At 48.5% G+C, this 17,389-nt stretch overlaps 1 protein-coding gene across 1 annotated transcript in view; it reads right to left on the minus strand.

The window, feature by feature from the left end:
- The window catches only part of LOC115141656 (sodium/calcium exchanger 2-like), a 35,241-nt gene extending 20,888 nt beyond the window's left edge, over positions 1-14,353 (minus strand). Inside the window, exons 1-6 of the mRNA XM_065000253.1 lie at positions 13,875-14,353; positions 9,499-9,636; positions 8,799-9,026; positions 8,323-8,664; positions 4,099-4,554; positions 1,556-1,932 (exon numbers count right to left, since the gene is read on the minus strand). Coding sequence (XP_064856325.1) covers positions 1,556-1,932; positions 4,099-4,554; positions 8,323-8,664; positions 8,799-9,026; positions 9,499-9,636; positions 13,875-14,261 — 1,928 coding nt within the window. The 5' untranslated portion in view covers positions 14,262-14,353. The remainder of the gene's footprint in view (positions 1-1,555; positions 1,933-4,098; positions 4,555-8,322; positions 8,665-8,798; positions 9,027-9,498; positions 9,637-13,874) is intronic.
- Between the last annotated feature and the right edge of the window lie 3,036 nt (positions 14,354-17,389).

Here is a 17,389-nt window from a genome sequence, read left to right on the forward strand (position 1 = left end):
TACCACCTACTGTAGGTCATTCACTGTACCACCTACTGTAGGTCCTTTACTGTACCACCTACTGTAGGTCCTTTACTGTACCACCTACTGTAGGTCCTTTACTGTACCACCTACTGTAGGTCCTTTACTGTACCACCTACTGTAGGTCCTTTACTGTACTACCTACTGTAGGTCCTTTACTGTACCACCTACTGTAGGTCCTTTACTGTACCACCTACTGTAGGTCCTTTACTGTACCACCTACTGTAGGTCCTTTACTGTACCACCTACTGTAGGTCCTTTACTGTACTACCTACTGTAGGTCCTTTACTGTACCACCTACTGTAGGTCCTTCACTGTACTACCTACTGTAGGTCCTTCACTGTACCACCTACTGTAGGTCTTTCACTGTACCACCTACTGTAGGTCCTTTACTGTACTACCTACTGTAGGTCCTTCACTGTACTACCTACTGTAGGTTATTCACTGTACCTACTACTGAACAACCTTAGCCTCTCTTGGTGATCTAACCCATAGGTTCCACCGCACCCCCCACTTTACAGAGTAGTGCAGGGCTAGCGGTCAGCTTTTACACAGGCCGATGTGGAGTGGCTGATGAAAAGAGGAAATAGGAGGGGGTGAAGGGGAGAAGAGGAGGGGGGAGTTATTTTTTTATTATGCTCATTAGTCCTGATAATATCTCCCAGGACATTGTGCCTGAAAATGTCACCACAGCAACAGTCTCCCTGTTGGCAGAGCAAACATAAACAAGTGAAGTGAGAGAAACAAAGAAACAAAGAGAGAGGGAGAAGAGTGAAAGAGGGGGAAGGGAGATGTACAGATGTAGGAACTTAATTTGAGCCATTTTGCTACAGCAGGAAAACAATCCTGCAGCAACAGGAAATGTGAATTAATATGTGGATTATAATCAATGGACATTTTTGTAGTTACTGATCAATATTTTGGGGGGAAAAATCTAGTCTGAAATTTCTAAGTGGAAATTACAAACTTCAGAAGCCTTTTAAAACCTTAAATACACTACACGTTTTGCATTTACTGCATTGCAGGAACGTTCTCCTGCAACAGGGTGATCAAATTAAGATCCCACATCTGTAGATACAGAGAGAGAGAGAGAGCGAGAGAGAGAGAAGAGGAAGAAGAGAAAGATAGATACAGCGAGATGAGAGCGAAATTAGAGCTGAATGAGAAATAAACAAGATGTTGAAATGACCATTACTGTGCAAATTTTGTGGCAAGAGAGAAAGAGAACCAGAATGAGCTAAGACTGTGACATGAATACAGATAGTGTGGTAATATAGCATGATAATATAGCATGATAGTATAGCATGATAATATAGCATGATAGCCTACTTTAAGGCAGCAACACATAGCAGTGTGAATACAGTATTGGCTATGAGTTGAGCACAAACACACAAGCCATTGATGAGCTAAAGCTCACTCCAGGTTGGCCTTTATGAATAATGGAGAACAGTAACTGGCATGGAGTAGTGAGAGGGGAGGGAGTAGGGGAGAGTAGGAAACGATGGAGTGTGGACGTCCGTCCATCAGTACTCACGTTGTCTGGTCGTTGGAGAACTCCAGCTCTCCCTGAGTGTCCTCGTAGTCCACGCCGCCCCCCTTCGCCGTGCCCTCCTCCGTGTGATAGGGCACGATCACCGTGCCGCGGGCGCCCGAGTTCCGCACCACTGAGATCTCCATGGTGCCAACACTCTCGCTGACGCGCACCAGCCGATTACGGAATGTGAAGAATCCAGCATGGTCGTCGTCCAGGATGGTCACCGTGGCGACCAGTGGCTCCACCAGGCGACCCTTGGGTCTCGCGCCTGGCTCATCACTCTCGAACATCCCCTCGGCGTCACCGATGCGCAAGTTGAGCAGCCGCACGAAAAAGTGCTCGTCCTCCTCGAAGATGTCATCATCGATGATGCCGACCTGGGAAAGGTGTAGGATGGAGGGGTGATGAAGAATTGATTTTGATTTGATTTTATTAGGATCTCTTTTAGTCTTCATTTGGACTAATCTTCCAAGAGTCCTTAAACATTCAAATACAATTTATAATACAAACACATTTTCACATAACACACTGTTACAAACAGATATAATACACTAACATATTGACCAGATAAATACTTCTGAAGTCTGAAAAGATAGACTGATTCTTCATCTACCATAGTCCAGCACAACTTCCCTATGTATTATATTTAAATGGTATTAGTATTGTTTGAATTTACAGCTGAAGTCGGAGGTTTACATGCACAATCCTAGTAAAAATTCCCTCTCTTAGGTCAGTTAGGATCACCACTTTATTTTAAGAATGTGAAATGTCAGAAGAATAGTAGAGAGAATGATTTATGTCAGCTTTTATTTCTTTCATCACATTCCCAGTGGGTCAGAAGTTTACATACACTCAATTAGTATTTGGTAGCATTGCCTTTAAATTGTTGAACTTGGGTCAAACGTTTCGGGTAGTCTTCCACAAGCTTCCCACAATAAGTTGGGTGAATTTTGGCCCATTCCTCCTGACAGAGCTGGTGTAATTGAGTCAGGTTTGTTGGCCTCCTTGCTCGCACACGCTTTTTCAGTTCTGCCAACAGATTATCTATAGGCTATGTGATGGCCACTCCATTATCTCGACTTTGTTGTCTTTAAGCCATTTTGCCACAACAAATGGGAAGACCCATTTGTGACCAAGCTTTAACTTCCTGACTGATGTCTTGAGATGTTGCTTTTCCACATAATTTCCCTGCCTCATGATGCCATCTATTTTGTGAAGTGCACCAGTCCCTCCTGCAGCAAAACACCCCCACAACATGATGCTGCCACCCCGTGCTTCACTGTTGGGATGGTGTTCTTCAGCTTGCAAGCCTCCTCCTTTTTCCTCCAAACATAACGATGGTCATTAAGGCCAAATAATTCTATTTTTGTTTTATCAGACCAAAGGACATTTCTCGTAATGTATCCACGATATCAAGTTTGGCAAGCCTTTCATTGATGGATTTTAACAAGTCCACATCCATATCAGTAAACCTCGCCACACGCGCCCTCTTACTAGGGGATGGTTTGGTTCCATCGCTGATACCCATTGGCCAACTTGGCTTTGGTTTGTTTTGCTGATTGGGTTGGTTGGTTGTCCTTAACAATGCTTGAATCCTCAGAAACCTTTGAGTTCGTAAGTGTCTCTCGTCAATGAATCGTTCAAGCTCTTCAATGGATTCTGAATCATCCAGCGTGTTTTGCAGGCAGAGCCAAACAAAAAGAACAAAACAACGGATGTATCTTTCCGGACCTATACAGGCCGTCGGTAGATACACACAACTATTGTGTACTCGCTCGTCTTTGGAGGAAGTGCCAGTCTTTAAAAGGATAAGAGGAACACTTGTTTGAAGACAGAATGTGACAGCTGTTACAGACCACAAACGCTTGAGAGAGACGCGTCAAATCAACCTCACTGATCGTCAAAGACTTGGGACATTAAAGGATTGATTGTTGTAGTCACTCATTCATGTCTAATGGTTGACAAGCTACTGTGATGAAATAACGCAATTGAGTTGTTCCCAAACTCGCTCTCTCTCTCTCTTCACATTCCTTGTTTTCTCCCTTTCCTCAACACCCCTCCTGCGATCCAGAAATACACATTCTCTTTGTCCTCTGTCTAAGCGTGAACATGAAATGACGTGAAAACTACGACGAAGTTCAAAGAGAGAAACATCCTCTCCAAGGACAAAACACTTCAAAGCCCACTTCCTTTTTTCACCGTCTCTCCCCCTCAGATGAAGTCGTATCCACTGTCAGTCAGGACCATGAGGCAGACTTTAATGTGCTCTAGCTTCCGGAAGACTCTCCAGTTCTACTGGCTCCTCTAAGACAATATGAGACGGTTGATCAGGGACAGAGAGGACTCTAATTCAGAGGGTAATCGGTTTCTACGGCTGTTTTCTGCACCTTCCATTACGTGACGTCTGGACCTGCCCACGACAAGCAGGTCTAACGACCTTGCTGGGGATCTGCTTGGCAGCACAGTTGTGCAATGCTTCTTACTATAATTGATTATAACTGTACATTACTGTTTACTTTCCTTCCCTTCCACTGACCCCTCACCTTGATCTCCTTGCGGGTATCTCCGGGTTTGAACACCAGCGTTCCCTCGCTGTACTCGTAGTCAGACCCGGCATTGGCCGAGCCGTCCTCGGTCCGGTAGTCCACGTAGAAGGTGCTCTCCCCCAGGCCCCCTTGACACACCACAGCCAGCCTCAGTACGCCGCAGTTCTCCATACACTGGCTGTGGGTGCTCTCGAACGCCAGGCGGCTGCACTCAGCCAGGTCGTCGTCCTCGCAGACCACTTCCTCGTCCACGGCGGCGGCGCGGCGGGAGTGGTCGGCGGCGTGCCTCTTGAGCACGTTGCCGGCGCCGGTCATCATGCGCGTAGCCTGGATGCGGTAGAAGGCGCGGCTCTTCTGTTGATGGAGGAGGGCGTAGTAGTTGGCAAGATCTACCAGCTGATCCAGCTCCTTGTCCGGAAACTTCTGCTTCAGCTGCTTCAGGATGCGGATCACCTAGGGGCAGAGGAACAGCGGCTGAAAAAGAGGGACACAGACACACAACCTCGACACAGAGAGAAGGTTTGTGACTCTTGTAGGTTCAGCACGTTAGTAGCTCTTAATGGTCTCCTTTGCTCCAGTGTGTTTGTATGTGTGGTTGAGGTGGGTGTATCCTCTTCTTCTCTCCATCTCTTTTACTCTCTCTAGCCCTATCTATTCCTGACAGGTGCTATGTGGGTGTACATGAATGAGATGAGTATATCCTCCATAACCCCCCCTCCCTCTCTCCTCCTCCCTACTGTACACCTCTCTCTCTCTTTCTCCCTCCCTATCTCTCCCTCCATACCTCCCCCTCTCTCTCTCCTGTACACCTCTCTCTCTCTCTCTCTTGTACACCTCTCTCTCTCCTCCTCCCTACTGTACACCTCTCTCTCCTCCTCCCTACTGTACATCTCTCTCTCCTCCTCCCTACTGTACATCTCTCTCTCTCCTCCTCCCTACGGTACATCTCTCCCCCCCCCCTACTGTACACCTCTCTCTCCTCCTCCCTACTGTACATCTCTCTCTCTCCTCCTCCCTACTGTACACCTCTCTCTCTCCTCCTCCCTACTGTACACCTCTCTCTCTCCCCCTCCCTACTGTACACCTCTCTCCCTACTGTACACCTCTCTCTCCCTACTGTACACCTCTCTCCTCCTCCCTACTGTACACCTCTCTCTCTCCCCCTCCCTACTGTACACCTCTCTCCCTACTGTACACCTCTCTCCTCCTCCCTACTGTACACCTCTCTCCTCCTCCCTACTGTACACTTCTCTCCTCCTCCCTACTGTACACCTCTCTCTCCCTCCCTACTGTACACCTCTCTCCTCCTCCCTACTGTACACCGCTCTCTCTCTCCTCCTCCCTACTGTACACCTCTCTCTCTCCTCCTCCCTACTGTACACCTCTCTCTCCCTACTGTACACCTCTCCCCTCCTCCCTACTGTACACCTCTCTCTCCCTACTGTACACCTCTCTCTCTCCTCCTCCCTACTGTACACCTCTCTCTCTCTCCTCCTCCCTACTGTACACCTCTCTCTCTCTCCTCCTCCCTACTGTACACCTCTCTCTCTCTCCTCCTCCCTACTGTACACCTCTCTCTTTCTCCCCTCCTCCCTACTGTACACCTCTCTCTCGCTACTGTACACTTCGCTCTCTCTCCTCCTCCCGACTGTACACCTCTCTCTCTCTCCTCCTCCCTACTGTACACCTCTCTCTTTCTCCCCTCCTCCCTACTGTACACCTCTCTCTCTCTCCCTCCCCTCCTCCCTACTGTACACCTCTCTCTCCCTACTGTACACCTCTCTCTCTCTCCTCCTCCCTACTGTACACTTCTCTCTCTCTCCCCCTCCCTACTGTACACCTCTTTCTCCCTACTGTACACCTCTCTCCTCCTCCCTACTGTACACCTCTCACTCTCCCCCTCCCTACTGTACACTTCTCTCTCTCTCCCCTCCTCCCTACTGTACACCTCTCTCTCTCTCCTCCTCCCTACTGTACACCTCTCTCTCTCTCCTCCTCCCTACTGTACACTTCTCTCTCTCTCCCCCTCCCTACTGTACACCTCTCTCTCCTCCTCCCTACTGTACACTTCTCTCTATCTCCTCCTCCCTACTGTACACCTCTCTCTCTCCTCCTCCCTACTGTACACCTCTCTCTCTCCTCCCTACTGTACACTTTCTCTCCCCCTCCCTACTGTACACTCTCTCTCTCCTCCTCCCTACTGTACACCTCTCTCTCTCTCCTCCCTACTGTACACTTCTCTCTCTCTCCCCCTCCCTACTGTACACCTCTCTCTCTCTCCTCCTCCCTACTGTACACCTCTCTCTCTCCTCCCTACTGTACACCTCTCCCTCTCCTCCTCCCTACTGTACACCTCTCTCTCTCCCCCTACTGTACCTCTCTCTCTCCCCCCTACTGTACACCTCTCTCTCTCTCCTCCTCCCTACTGTACACCTCTCTCTCTCCTCCCTACTGTACACCTCTCTCTCCTCCCTACTGTACACCTCTCTCTCCCCCTCCCCTACTGTACACCTCTCTCCCCCTCCCTACTGTACACCTCTCTCTCTCTCCTCCTCCCTAATGGGCACCTCTCTCTCTCTCCTCCCTACTGTACACTTCTCTCTCTCTCTCCCCCTACTGTACACCTCTCTCTCCCCCTCCCTACTGTACCCCTCTCTCCCCCTCCCTACTGTACACCTCTCTCTCTCTCCTCCTCCCTAATGGGCACCTCTCTCTCTCTCCTCCCTACTGTACACTTCTCTCTCTCTCCCCCCTACTGGGCACCTCTCTCTCTCTCTCCTCCCTACTGTACACTTCTCTCTCTCTCTCCTCCCTACTGTACACCTCTCTCTCTCTCCTCCTCCCTACTGGGCACCTCTCTCTCTCTCCCCGTACTGTACACCTCTCTCTCTCCCCCTACTGTACACTTCTCCCCCCCCTACTATACACCTCTCTCTCTCTCCTCCCTACTGTACACCTCTCTCTCTCTCCTCCCTACTGTACACCTCTCTCTCTCCTCCTCCCTACTGGGCACCTCTCTCTCTCTCCTCCTCCCTACTGTACACCTCTCTCTCTCTCCCTCCTCCCTACTGTACACCTCTCTCTCTCTCCTCCTCCCTACTGGGCACCTCTCTCCCCCCTACTGTACACCTCTCTCTCTCCTCCCTACTGTACACCTCTCTCTCTCCTCCTCTACTGTACATCTCTCTCTCTCCTCCCTACTGTACACCTCTCTCTCCTCCTCCCTACTGGGCACCTCTCTCTCTCTCCTCCTCCCTATTGGGCACCTCTCTCTCTCCTCATCCCTACTGTACACCCCTCTCTCTCTCCTCCTCCCTACTGGGCACCTCTCTCTCTCTCCCCCCTACTGTACACCTCTCTCTCTCTCCTCCCTACTGTACACCTCTCTCTCTCCTCCCTACTGTACATCTCTCTCTCTCCTCCTCCCTACTGTACACCTCTATCTCTCCTCCTCCCTACTGTACACCTCTCTCTTTCTCCCCTCCTCCCTACTGTACACCTCTCTCTCTCCTCCTCCCTACTGGGCACCTCTCTCTCTCCTCCTCCCTACTGTACACCTCTCTCTCTCTCCTCCTCCCTACTGGGCACCTCTCTCTCTCCCCCCTCCCTACTGTACACTTCCCCCCCTACTGTACACCTCTCTCTCCCCCTCCCTACTGTACACCTCTCTCTCTCCTCCCTACTGTACACCTCTCTCTCCCTCTCCTCCCTACTGTACACTCTCTCTCTCCCTCTCCCCTCCCTACTGTACACCTCTCTCCCCTCTCCCCCTCCCTACTGTACACCTCTCTCTCCCCTCCCTACTGTACACCTCTCTCTCCCCTCCCTACTGTACACCTCTCTCTCCCTCTCCCCCTCCCTACTGTACACTCTCTCTCTCCCTCTCCCCCCCTACTGTACACCTCTCTCTCCTCCCTACTGTACACTTATCTCTCCCCCCTACTGTACACCTCTCTCTCTCTCCCTACTGTACACCTCTCTCTCCCTCTCCTCCCTACTGTACACTCTCTCTCTCCTCCTCCTCCTCCCTACTGTACACTCTCTCCCTCTCCCCCTCAACTACTGTACACCTCTCTCTCCCTCCCTAATGTACACTCTCTCTCTCTCTACTCCTCCTCCTCCCTACTGTACACTCTCTCTCTCTCTCTCTCTCTCTCCTCCTCCTCCTCCCTACTGTACACCTCTCTCTCTCTAATCCCTCTAACAGCAGGTCTCTCTCACCTCCTTGCGGCTCTCGTCCAGCTCCTTGGTATTCTCTACGGTCACCATGGTGCTGTTGGAGTTGGGCAGGTAGGACACGGTGCCCGCCGCATTGTTGGCCCCATCCTGGCAGTTCTCACTGGGCATCATTCCCACCGCCCCTCCCCTTGGTGGGAACTTTCCGTCCATAATCATCTCGAAGCCTTTCGGAGTTGTGTCCCCCTCCGTCTCCACGACGATGCCGTGCTTGTCGGCGCGGTAACGCTTGGCCATGTACTTGTAGAAAAGCAGGCGTCGGTCGGCGATCCAGGCCAGGATCACACACACAGGGAAGTAGAGCAGGGTGACCAGGGCCTCCCACACCTGAACACAAACAAAGACAGGGGACCATTACAAGACATACATCCGAACTGGGATTAATTGTTTTATACACACACACACACACACACACACACACACACACACACACACACACACACACACACACACACACACACCTCCACTACTCCAGGTGAGATGACAGAAAGGATGAGGAAGAGCCAGATATAGGCGAAGATACTCCAGAAGGCTGTGATGAAGAACACACGCAGGTGTTTGATCTTCCTGGTCTCTCCTTCAGGGATGACCCACACACAGATGGCGATGATCACAAACATGTTGAAGGCGGCGCTGCCCACGATGGTGCCAGGTCCCAGCTCACCCGCCTCAAACCCGTGCCCACATACCTAACCCCCGGGAGACAAAGGAGAGAGAGACTTTTAGAGAACTGTTAGTATAAATCAAAAAGGCCATGTACAAATTGTACGTAAATGTTATATTGGTAAGATTTGACAATACGTTTAAAGTAGATATCCGTTTCATTTTCAGCTTCATTCCAGTATAATACACTGCTGCTGATATGATGTCGCTGGGAGGGGGTGTTTATGATGCGACACCCATTTATGAGATGTGGTCGAGGGAGTCTTTATGATGTGACACCCACTTATGAGTTGTGGTCGGGGGAGTCTTTATGATGTGACACCCACTTATGAGATGTGGTCGAGGGAGTCTTTATGATGCGACACCCATTTATGAGATGTGGTCGGGGGAGTCTTTATGATGCGACACCCACTTATGAGATGTGGTCGGGGGAGTCTTTATGATGTGACACCCGCTTATGAGTTGTGGTCGGGGGAGTCTTTATGATGTGACACCCACCTCTATGACCGACAGCAGGATCTCTGGGGCGGAGGAGCCTAGAGCCATCAGAGTCAGGTTGGACACAGTCTCGTTCCAGATACGTACAGTGGCCACAGACGTCTCTCCGCCTGGCATGGTGATGGTCACTTCCTTCTCCTGCAGGACAGACAGAGAGGGGGGGGGTCACACACACAGGCCATCACTCTATTCCCCCTCCATCACACTCCAGTATCTCACCACCAGACTCATACATATCTTCATCTCATTTAGATAATTACTGTAAAAGAAGAAAAACTGCTCATAGGCCTGAGATGGGGAGTAGTGGGAACCTGGAGATTACATTCTTCTCCACATATAAGCATGACGGATGGTATTTACAGTATCCTGCCACGAGGGAGGACGTGTCCCCGACTGCCTGACAGAAGGAGAGGGGACAATCTGTTATTCTAATCAAATCAAATTTGTCACATACACATGGTTAGCAGATGTGCGTAAGAGTGTAGAGAAATGCTTGTGCTTCTAGTTCCGACAATGCAGCAATATCTAACGAGTAATCTAACCTAACAATTTCACAACAATTACCATATACACACACAAATGTAAAGGAATGAATAAGAATACGTACATACAGATATATGAATGAGTGATGGTATAAAACGGCATAGGCCAGATGCAGTAGATGGTATAGAGTGCAGTATATACATATGAGATGAGTAATGTAGGGTATGTAAACATTATATTAAGTGGCATTGTTTAAAGTGGCTAGTGATACATTTTTTTACATCAATCTTTCCATTATTAAAGTGTCTGGAGTTGAGTCAGTATGTTGGCAGCAGCCACTCAATGTTAGTGGTGGCTGTTTAACAGTCTGATGGCCTTGAGATAGAAGCTGTTTTTCAGTCCCTCGGTCCCAGCTTTGATGCACCCGTACTGACCTCGCCTTCTGGATGATAGCGGGGTGAACAGGCAGTGGCTCGGGTGGTTGTTGTCCTTGATGATCTTGTTGGCCTTCCTGTGACATCGGGTGGTGTAGGTGTCCTGGAGGGCAGGTAGTTTTCCCCCGGTGATGCGTTGTGCAGACCTCACTACCCTCCGGAGAGCCTTACGGTTATGGGCGGAGCAGTTGCCGTACCAGGCGGTGATACAGCCCGACAGGATGCTCTCGATTGTGCTTCTGTAAAAGTTGGGGAGTGTTCTGAGGTTGAAGAGGCGCTGTTGCGCCTTCTTCACCACGCTGTCTGTGCGGGTGGACCATTTCAGTTTGTCCGTGATGTGTACGCCGAGGAACTTAACTTTCTACCCTCTCCACTGCTGTCCCGTCGATGTCGATAGGGGGCTGCTCCCTCTGCTGTTTCCTGAAGTCCACGACCATCTCCTTTGTTTTGTTGATGTTGAGTGTGAGGTTATTTTCCTGACACCACACTCCGAGGTCCCTCACCTCCTCCCTGTAGGACGTCTCGTCGTTGTTGGTAATCAAGCCTAACACTAATGTCGTCTGCAAACGTGATGATTGAGTTGTAGGCGTGCATGGCCACGCAGTTGTGGGTGAACTGGGAGTACAGGAGAGGGCTGAGAACGCACCCTTGTGGGGCCCCAGTGTTGAGGATCAGTGGGGTGGAGATGTTGTTACCTACCCTAGTGATCTAGTGAATGGAGGTGTGATGGACGACGGGCCATGCAGACGTTTCAGGTTTTATTGGTTGGATGCATGGGTTACACTGTCCTACGAAATGCTGACTTGCAGGTTCCTTTACATTTACAGTGACCTTGAGATGTGGGGTTGGTTCATTTTACTGCAGTGGGCTAAATCAGGGTCACACAGAGTGTTTCTTGGTAGTCGTAAACAAATCTACTTTGAAACAAAAGTCTACACCTCACACACATGGTTATGGGCTTAAAGAAAAGAAGACACCCATACGATGTCGGATATAGAGTTGAAATGTATTACTGAGAGGGCCTGTGCTCCTTGCCAGAGAGAGCCAGGCCTGTGCTTGGGTGAATTTTGGCCCATTCCTCCTGACAGAGCTGGTGTAGCGGAGTCAGGTTTGTAGGCCCTCCTTGCTCACACACGCTTTTTCAGTTCTGCCCACAAATTTTCTATAGGATTGATGGCCGACTTTGTTGTATGTTTGGGGTCATTGTCCATTTGGAAGACCCATTTGCAACCAAGCTTTAACTTCCTGACTGATGTCTTAAGATGTTGCAACAATATATCCACATAATTTTCCTACCTCATGATACCATCTATTTTGTGAAGTGCACCAGTCCCTCCTGCAGCAAAGCACCCCCACAACATGATGCTGCCACCACGTGCTTCACGGTTGGGATGGGGTTCTTCAGCTTGCAATCCTCCCCCTTTTTCCTCCAAACATAACGATGGTCAATATGGACAAACACTTCAATTTTTGTTTCATCAGACCAGAGGACAGTTCTCCAAAAAGTAAGTTCTTTGTCCCCATGTGCAGTTGCAAACCGTAGTCTGGCTTTTTTATGGCGGTTTTGGAGCAGTGGCTTCTTCCTTGCGGAGCGGCCTTTCAGGTTATGTCGAAATAGGACTCGTTTTACTGTGGATATAGATACGTTTGTTCCTGTTTCCTCCAGCATCTTCACAAGGTCCTTTGCTGTTGTTCTGGGATTGACTGGCACTTTTCGCACCAAAGTACATTCATCTCTAGGAGACAGAATGCATCTCCTTCCTGAGCGGTATGACGGCTGCGTGGTCCATGGTGTTTATACTTGCGTACTATTGTTTGTACAGATGAACGTGGTACCTTCAGTCGTTTGGAAATTGCGCCCAAGGATGAACCAGTCTTGTGGAGGTCTACAATTGACTCAAATGATGTCAATTAGCCCATCAGAAGCTTCTAACGCCATGAAATAATTTTCTGGAATTTTCCAAGCTGTTTAAAAGCACAGTCAACTTAGTGTATGTAAACTTCTCATGCACTGGAATTGTGATAAAGTGAATTATAAGTGAAACAATAAATTACTTGTCTCATGCACAAAGTAGATGTCCTAACCGACTTGCCAAAACTATAGTTTGTTAACAAGAAATTTGTGGAGTGGTTGAAAAACGAGTTTTAATGACTCCAACCTAAGTGCATGTAAACTTCCGACTTCAACTGTAACTAGTAAATTCACAATGGTTTTCGATGGCCCAACAATGAACTGAAATGGAATAATCATTAGCAGGTTAATTGATGATTGAATCGATTCCAGGGCTAGAATCTACTTCAGTTTGTTGAAAAAAACTCTTGTCAGCAGAGAAATCCAATTTATAACAATGTCAAAGAGTCTGGACCAATTATCTGAAGCTTTAAATCAGATGGAACCAATAATTCAATACACTAAGTCTCCTATTATTTTCCAAACCAGTTCGAACTTTAAAAAGTACCTGTTTATATCGTTCCTTTGTGTTCCTTTTTAACTAGCATTGAAAATCTATTATTCTCTAATATATATATTTTTTTAAATATCTTTTTTTTTTAAACGAACAATTACAAAACATACAAACGACATCACACAACCCTCAACTACATAACACATGCCCAGAACCACCTGATGACATCTCCAGCCCTCGCATCACTCTCCGCCACATGGCCTCAAACTGCACCATGTTGTCTCTCTGTCGGAGGGGGAAGTGCAGGTAGCTTACACCCACACACACTGGCAAAGAGTTTCAGCTTGCAGGCAGACACTGGACACAGTTTCCGAGTGACAGAGTGAGGGCTTTTTGCATAGCTGCTTTGTTGTGTCCTTTTGTGGGACTAGAAAAACATGCCCAGAACATAAAGTAACTCTGAACCAGTTCCCGTGCTTTTAAAATAATGGCTCTGCTGCGGAACTGTATCACTCTCATTCCCGGGTTCCGTTTCTTCAAAATGTTCATTATTTTCCGGTTTTCGGTTCGGTTCTCTGAACCGGTTCCAACCCAAGGGTAGAATCTCTTTCAGTTTATTGAGTCAGCAGAGAAGTATTGAAATATTGGAATTCCATATGGCCCCAGAGTCAGTCACTACAAGAAATGTGGAAACCCAAACATAGAAATAAAACGTTCATTTGAGCTGTCTGTGGTAACACCGAGAAGCAAGGCGGCATTCCTGGAGATGGAAACTGCTATGTCTATCACCCCTGCGGAGGCCAGTTTTACAATGCCTTTATTATAGAGTGTTTCGATGTTCACTGTGTTTGAGTGACAGTTAATGTAGTCTAGGGAGAGGTGAGTAAAGGAGAGCCAACCACTGGGTCTAAGAGTGGGAGAGCTCTCTCTGTAAAAATAGCATCTCTTCATTCTGTTTCTATGTCATTTTCATTCTGTAGTGAATGAGACGACATCCCTAGTGCAATGCTTTAGCAACTCTATCATATGGATCGATCTGTCCCACGGTACCAACCTGTGAGGTTATGACCTCGATAGAGGCCATGAAGCGGTCTGCGATGATGGACACTCCCAGGAACATGTACATGAGACAGGTGAAGTAGACCACGGCCCTGGCTACCTGGTCGCCCAGCCCGGGGCTCAGGGGCTTCCACACGGGCAGCAGGGTGCCCGGCCTGCACACCACCGGCTGCGAGCACTTTGAACTGCTGCCCAGCCCCGTGCTGCTGTTGCTCCAGAACTCCGGAGACATGGAGGGATAGGACATGGTGGAGATGGAGCGGTTCTCTTCCTCTCCTCCTCCTCCTCGTAGAGACTCCAGGGCGCAGGGCGAAGGAAGGGGGAGGAGGAGGAAGAGGAGGAAGGGGACAGAGGCAGAGAGAGCGGTGGAGAGGAGTGCCATGGCGGAGAATGCCGGGGGAAGAGATGGATGAGGCGGACGAAGAGAGAGACGGGGAGAAGATGCCGGGCGTGGCTGGGAGGGGTAGGACTAGCTCACCTAGGAGGAGAGAGAGATGGATAGAACAGTAGGGAGAAGAGAGAGAGAAGAGAGAGAGAACAATACTTGGGTGGAGCCAGCAGCAAACATACACCAGCCTTTCATTGGCCTGTATGGAGTACGAGATAAATAAACCATCTGCCTCAAAATATATATTTTTTTAGCTAAATAAAAATGTTCCACATTTGATAACTGAATCATTATTGTGGTTGACATAGAACAAATTATTTTTAACCATCGTCCTTGTTTCCAGTTGCTGTGGAAGGTTTCCAACTGCAATATGAGAACAAAAATGTCAATATGCACTTGAATAGTAAATGTTAACGTCATGCCCTTGAATCATGAATATAAACCTTTCACGGCTATTCAACTTGGAGGCGCCCACATTGGCGTACATGCTCTCTGCTTTCTATTGACAGGAGAGAGAGCGAGAGAGAGCGAGAGAGAGAGAGAGAGAGAGAGAGAGAGAGAGAGAGTGAGATGGGGAGAGAGAGAGAGAGACAGCGAGAGACAGAGTGAGAGACAGACAGTGAGAGAGACAGAGACAGAGTGAGAGAGAGAGTGAGATGGAGAGAGAAGAGACAGAGAGAGACAGCGCGAGAGAGAGAGTGAGATGGAGAGAGAGACAGAGAGAGAAAGATGGGGGGAGCTGTCTGAATAGAACACATGGCTCTGAATAGGCTTAAAGCCCAAAGCGGAGGGAGAATGTTGGCCCTGGAGAGAGAGAGAGAGAGAGAGAAGGCTGGGGTTTGGATGGGAGAGATAGTTCATGGTGGTTTCTGTGATGACAGTGACAGCGCTGTTCCAACTGGCTTTGTGACAATGTACCAGGCTCTCCACAAAGACCTGTTCCCTCGGGTTGAGAACACAATGACCCTGAGAGCCCGAACACTGAGCAGCAAGATACTCAGAAACTCTAACACACTCTCTCTCACTGTAAAAGTGGGTCAGGGTCCATGGTTGACTGGCAGTGTGTTTTTGAAGCAGTATGTACAGAAAGTTAGTTGGTTTGCTTGTTTATTCGACTAGGTTGAGTCCCAAATGGCATCCCATTTCTTATATAGTGCACTACTTTTGATCAGGGCCCTCAGGGAATAGGGTGCCATATCATTTGGGATAAAGGCCTAGTGAGTATAATTGTTGAACAGATACACACAACTTTAGGCCTGTACACACACTCACGTATCCAGATTGTGAGGGCATTTATGTGCATACAGTACCTGCTATTCAACCATTCTTTCACCAGGTGTTACTTACAGCACACTATATCTGTATTGTGTTCCTGCTCTCTGGGTTCCTGCTCTACAGTGTGTGTAGTTTTTGGGTGCAGTGTGTGAGCACCATCTGCAAGGGAGAATGTGTAGAGCAGAGAGCTAGTTAAGCAGATTACAGGCACAATGTGAAGCCTACTGAGGGTAGCCTGGGGTGTAGACGTCTGTCCGCACGCACGACCTCTCTCTTTACCTTTCTCCCGCTCTCGTTCTCTCTCTCTCTATCGCCTTCTTTATCTTTGTCTCTCACGTTGTCAGTCCAGCTTTAACATTATAGAGCAGCTGAAGGCCCTTGAAAGCATATCCATCTCAATGCACTCGTCTACATACAGTATTATTCACCTTGCACCCGGCAACGATGAGTAGGATTGAGTATCCCTATGTCAAGAATGTTATATTGAGAGGCTACCCACAAAACCATCATCTGATGCTTTTGCAATAGGAATAACTCAGGTTATACGCAACTCGTCGCTGCTACTGTAGAGTTTCAGGTTAGACTCAGTCCGGGCTTCCATGTAATTGGTCTTAACAACAACATAAGATATTTCCCATACGTGCGCTCGTACACATACACACTCACTTAGTAAACACACACTCGCGCACACACACAATCTTGCCCCAAACACACACACACCTCCAGTGTGCAGCCGTGTTCTGTCTCTCTGTCCCCTCAGACTGACAGTCCAGACGGGCTGTGTGTTTGCTTAGAGAGGAATGTCTAATGATGGAGGGCTGATGTAGTTCCATACTGCACTCTACCAGACTGCACCTCCAGCACCACACCTGAATACCAAGCAGGAGAATAGAGGGGGGGCACTGGGGGAAGAAGGAGAGGCTGGCTGCTTACACTGGGCCTGCACTGTTCAGAGAGCAGCACTCTTGATGTCTTTCAAATGGTACCCTATTTCATATAAAGTCCACCCATAGGGCTCTGGTGAAAAGAAGTGCACTATATAGGGAATATGTTGCCATTTGGGATGCATTCTCTATTTGAAATGTATAGTGTTTGTGTTGTGTTCCTCTGTGACCTGGTAACCAGAGCCATTCCGAGGCTGGGGGACGAGATGGAGGGATGCTGCAGGACAAAAAGAGAAAAAAGGAATCTGAAGAGATGTTTAAATGGGATATGTGATGAAGAGGATGGTTGAGGAGGGGGGAGGTGTCCATGAGAGGAGGGTTGCTGATACTCAGCATGATGGACAAGGAGAAGGGTAAAAATTAATGTAGAGAGAGTGAACAAGAAGGAGAGAGAGAGAGAGGCAGAAGAGCAGAGCGAGAGAGGACAAGAAAGAGGACGAGAGGAAGGGAGTGAGAAAACCATAGAGAGATGAGAGAGAAAGAAAGACTAAAAATGAAAGAGTGGGGTAGTCCTGCCATGACGAGTGTGTTAATAGATATTCTCAGCACGGCCAGAGTGTTTCCATGGCGACCTGGTGAACATTTGGGAGAGAGAAGAGAGGAAGGGGAGAGAGAAGAAGAGAGGAAGGAGAGAGAGAAGAAGAGAGGAAGGAGAGAGAGAAGAAGAGAGGAAGGAGAGAGAGAAGAAGAGAGGAAGTAGAGAGAGTAGAAGAGAGGAAGGAGAGAGAGAAGAAGAGAGGAAGGAGAGAGAGAAGAAGAGAGGAAGGAGAGAGAGAAGAAGAGAGGAAGGAGAGAGAGAAGAAGAGAGGAAGGAGAGAGTAGAAGGGAGGAAGGAGGAAACAGAGAGCCTAGGAGAACTCTTTGTCACAAGCATACTGCCTTCCATGGACGTGCCCACTAGTG

The sequence above is a fragment of the Oncorhynchus nerka genome, linkage group LG14, assembly GCF_034236695.1.
Source record: "Oncorhynchus nerka isolate Pitt River linkage group LG14, Oner_Uvic_2.0, whole genome shotgun sequence".
Taxonomy (NCBI): domain Eukaryota; kingdom Metazoa; phylum Chordata; class Actinopteri; order Salmoniformes; family Salmonidae; genus Oncorhynchus; species Oncorhynchus nerka.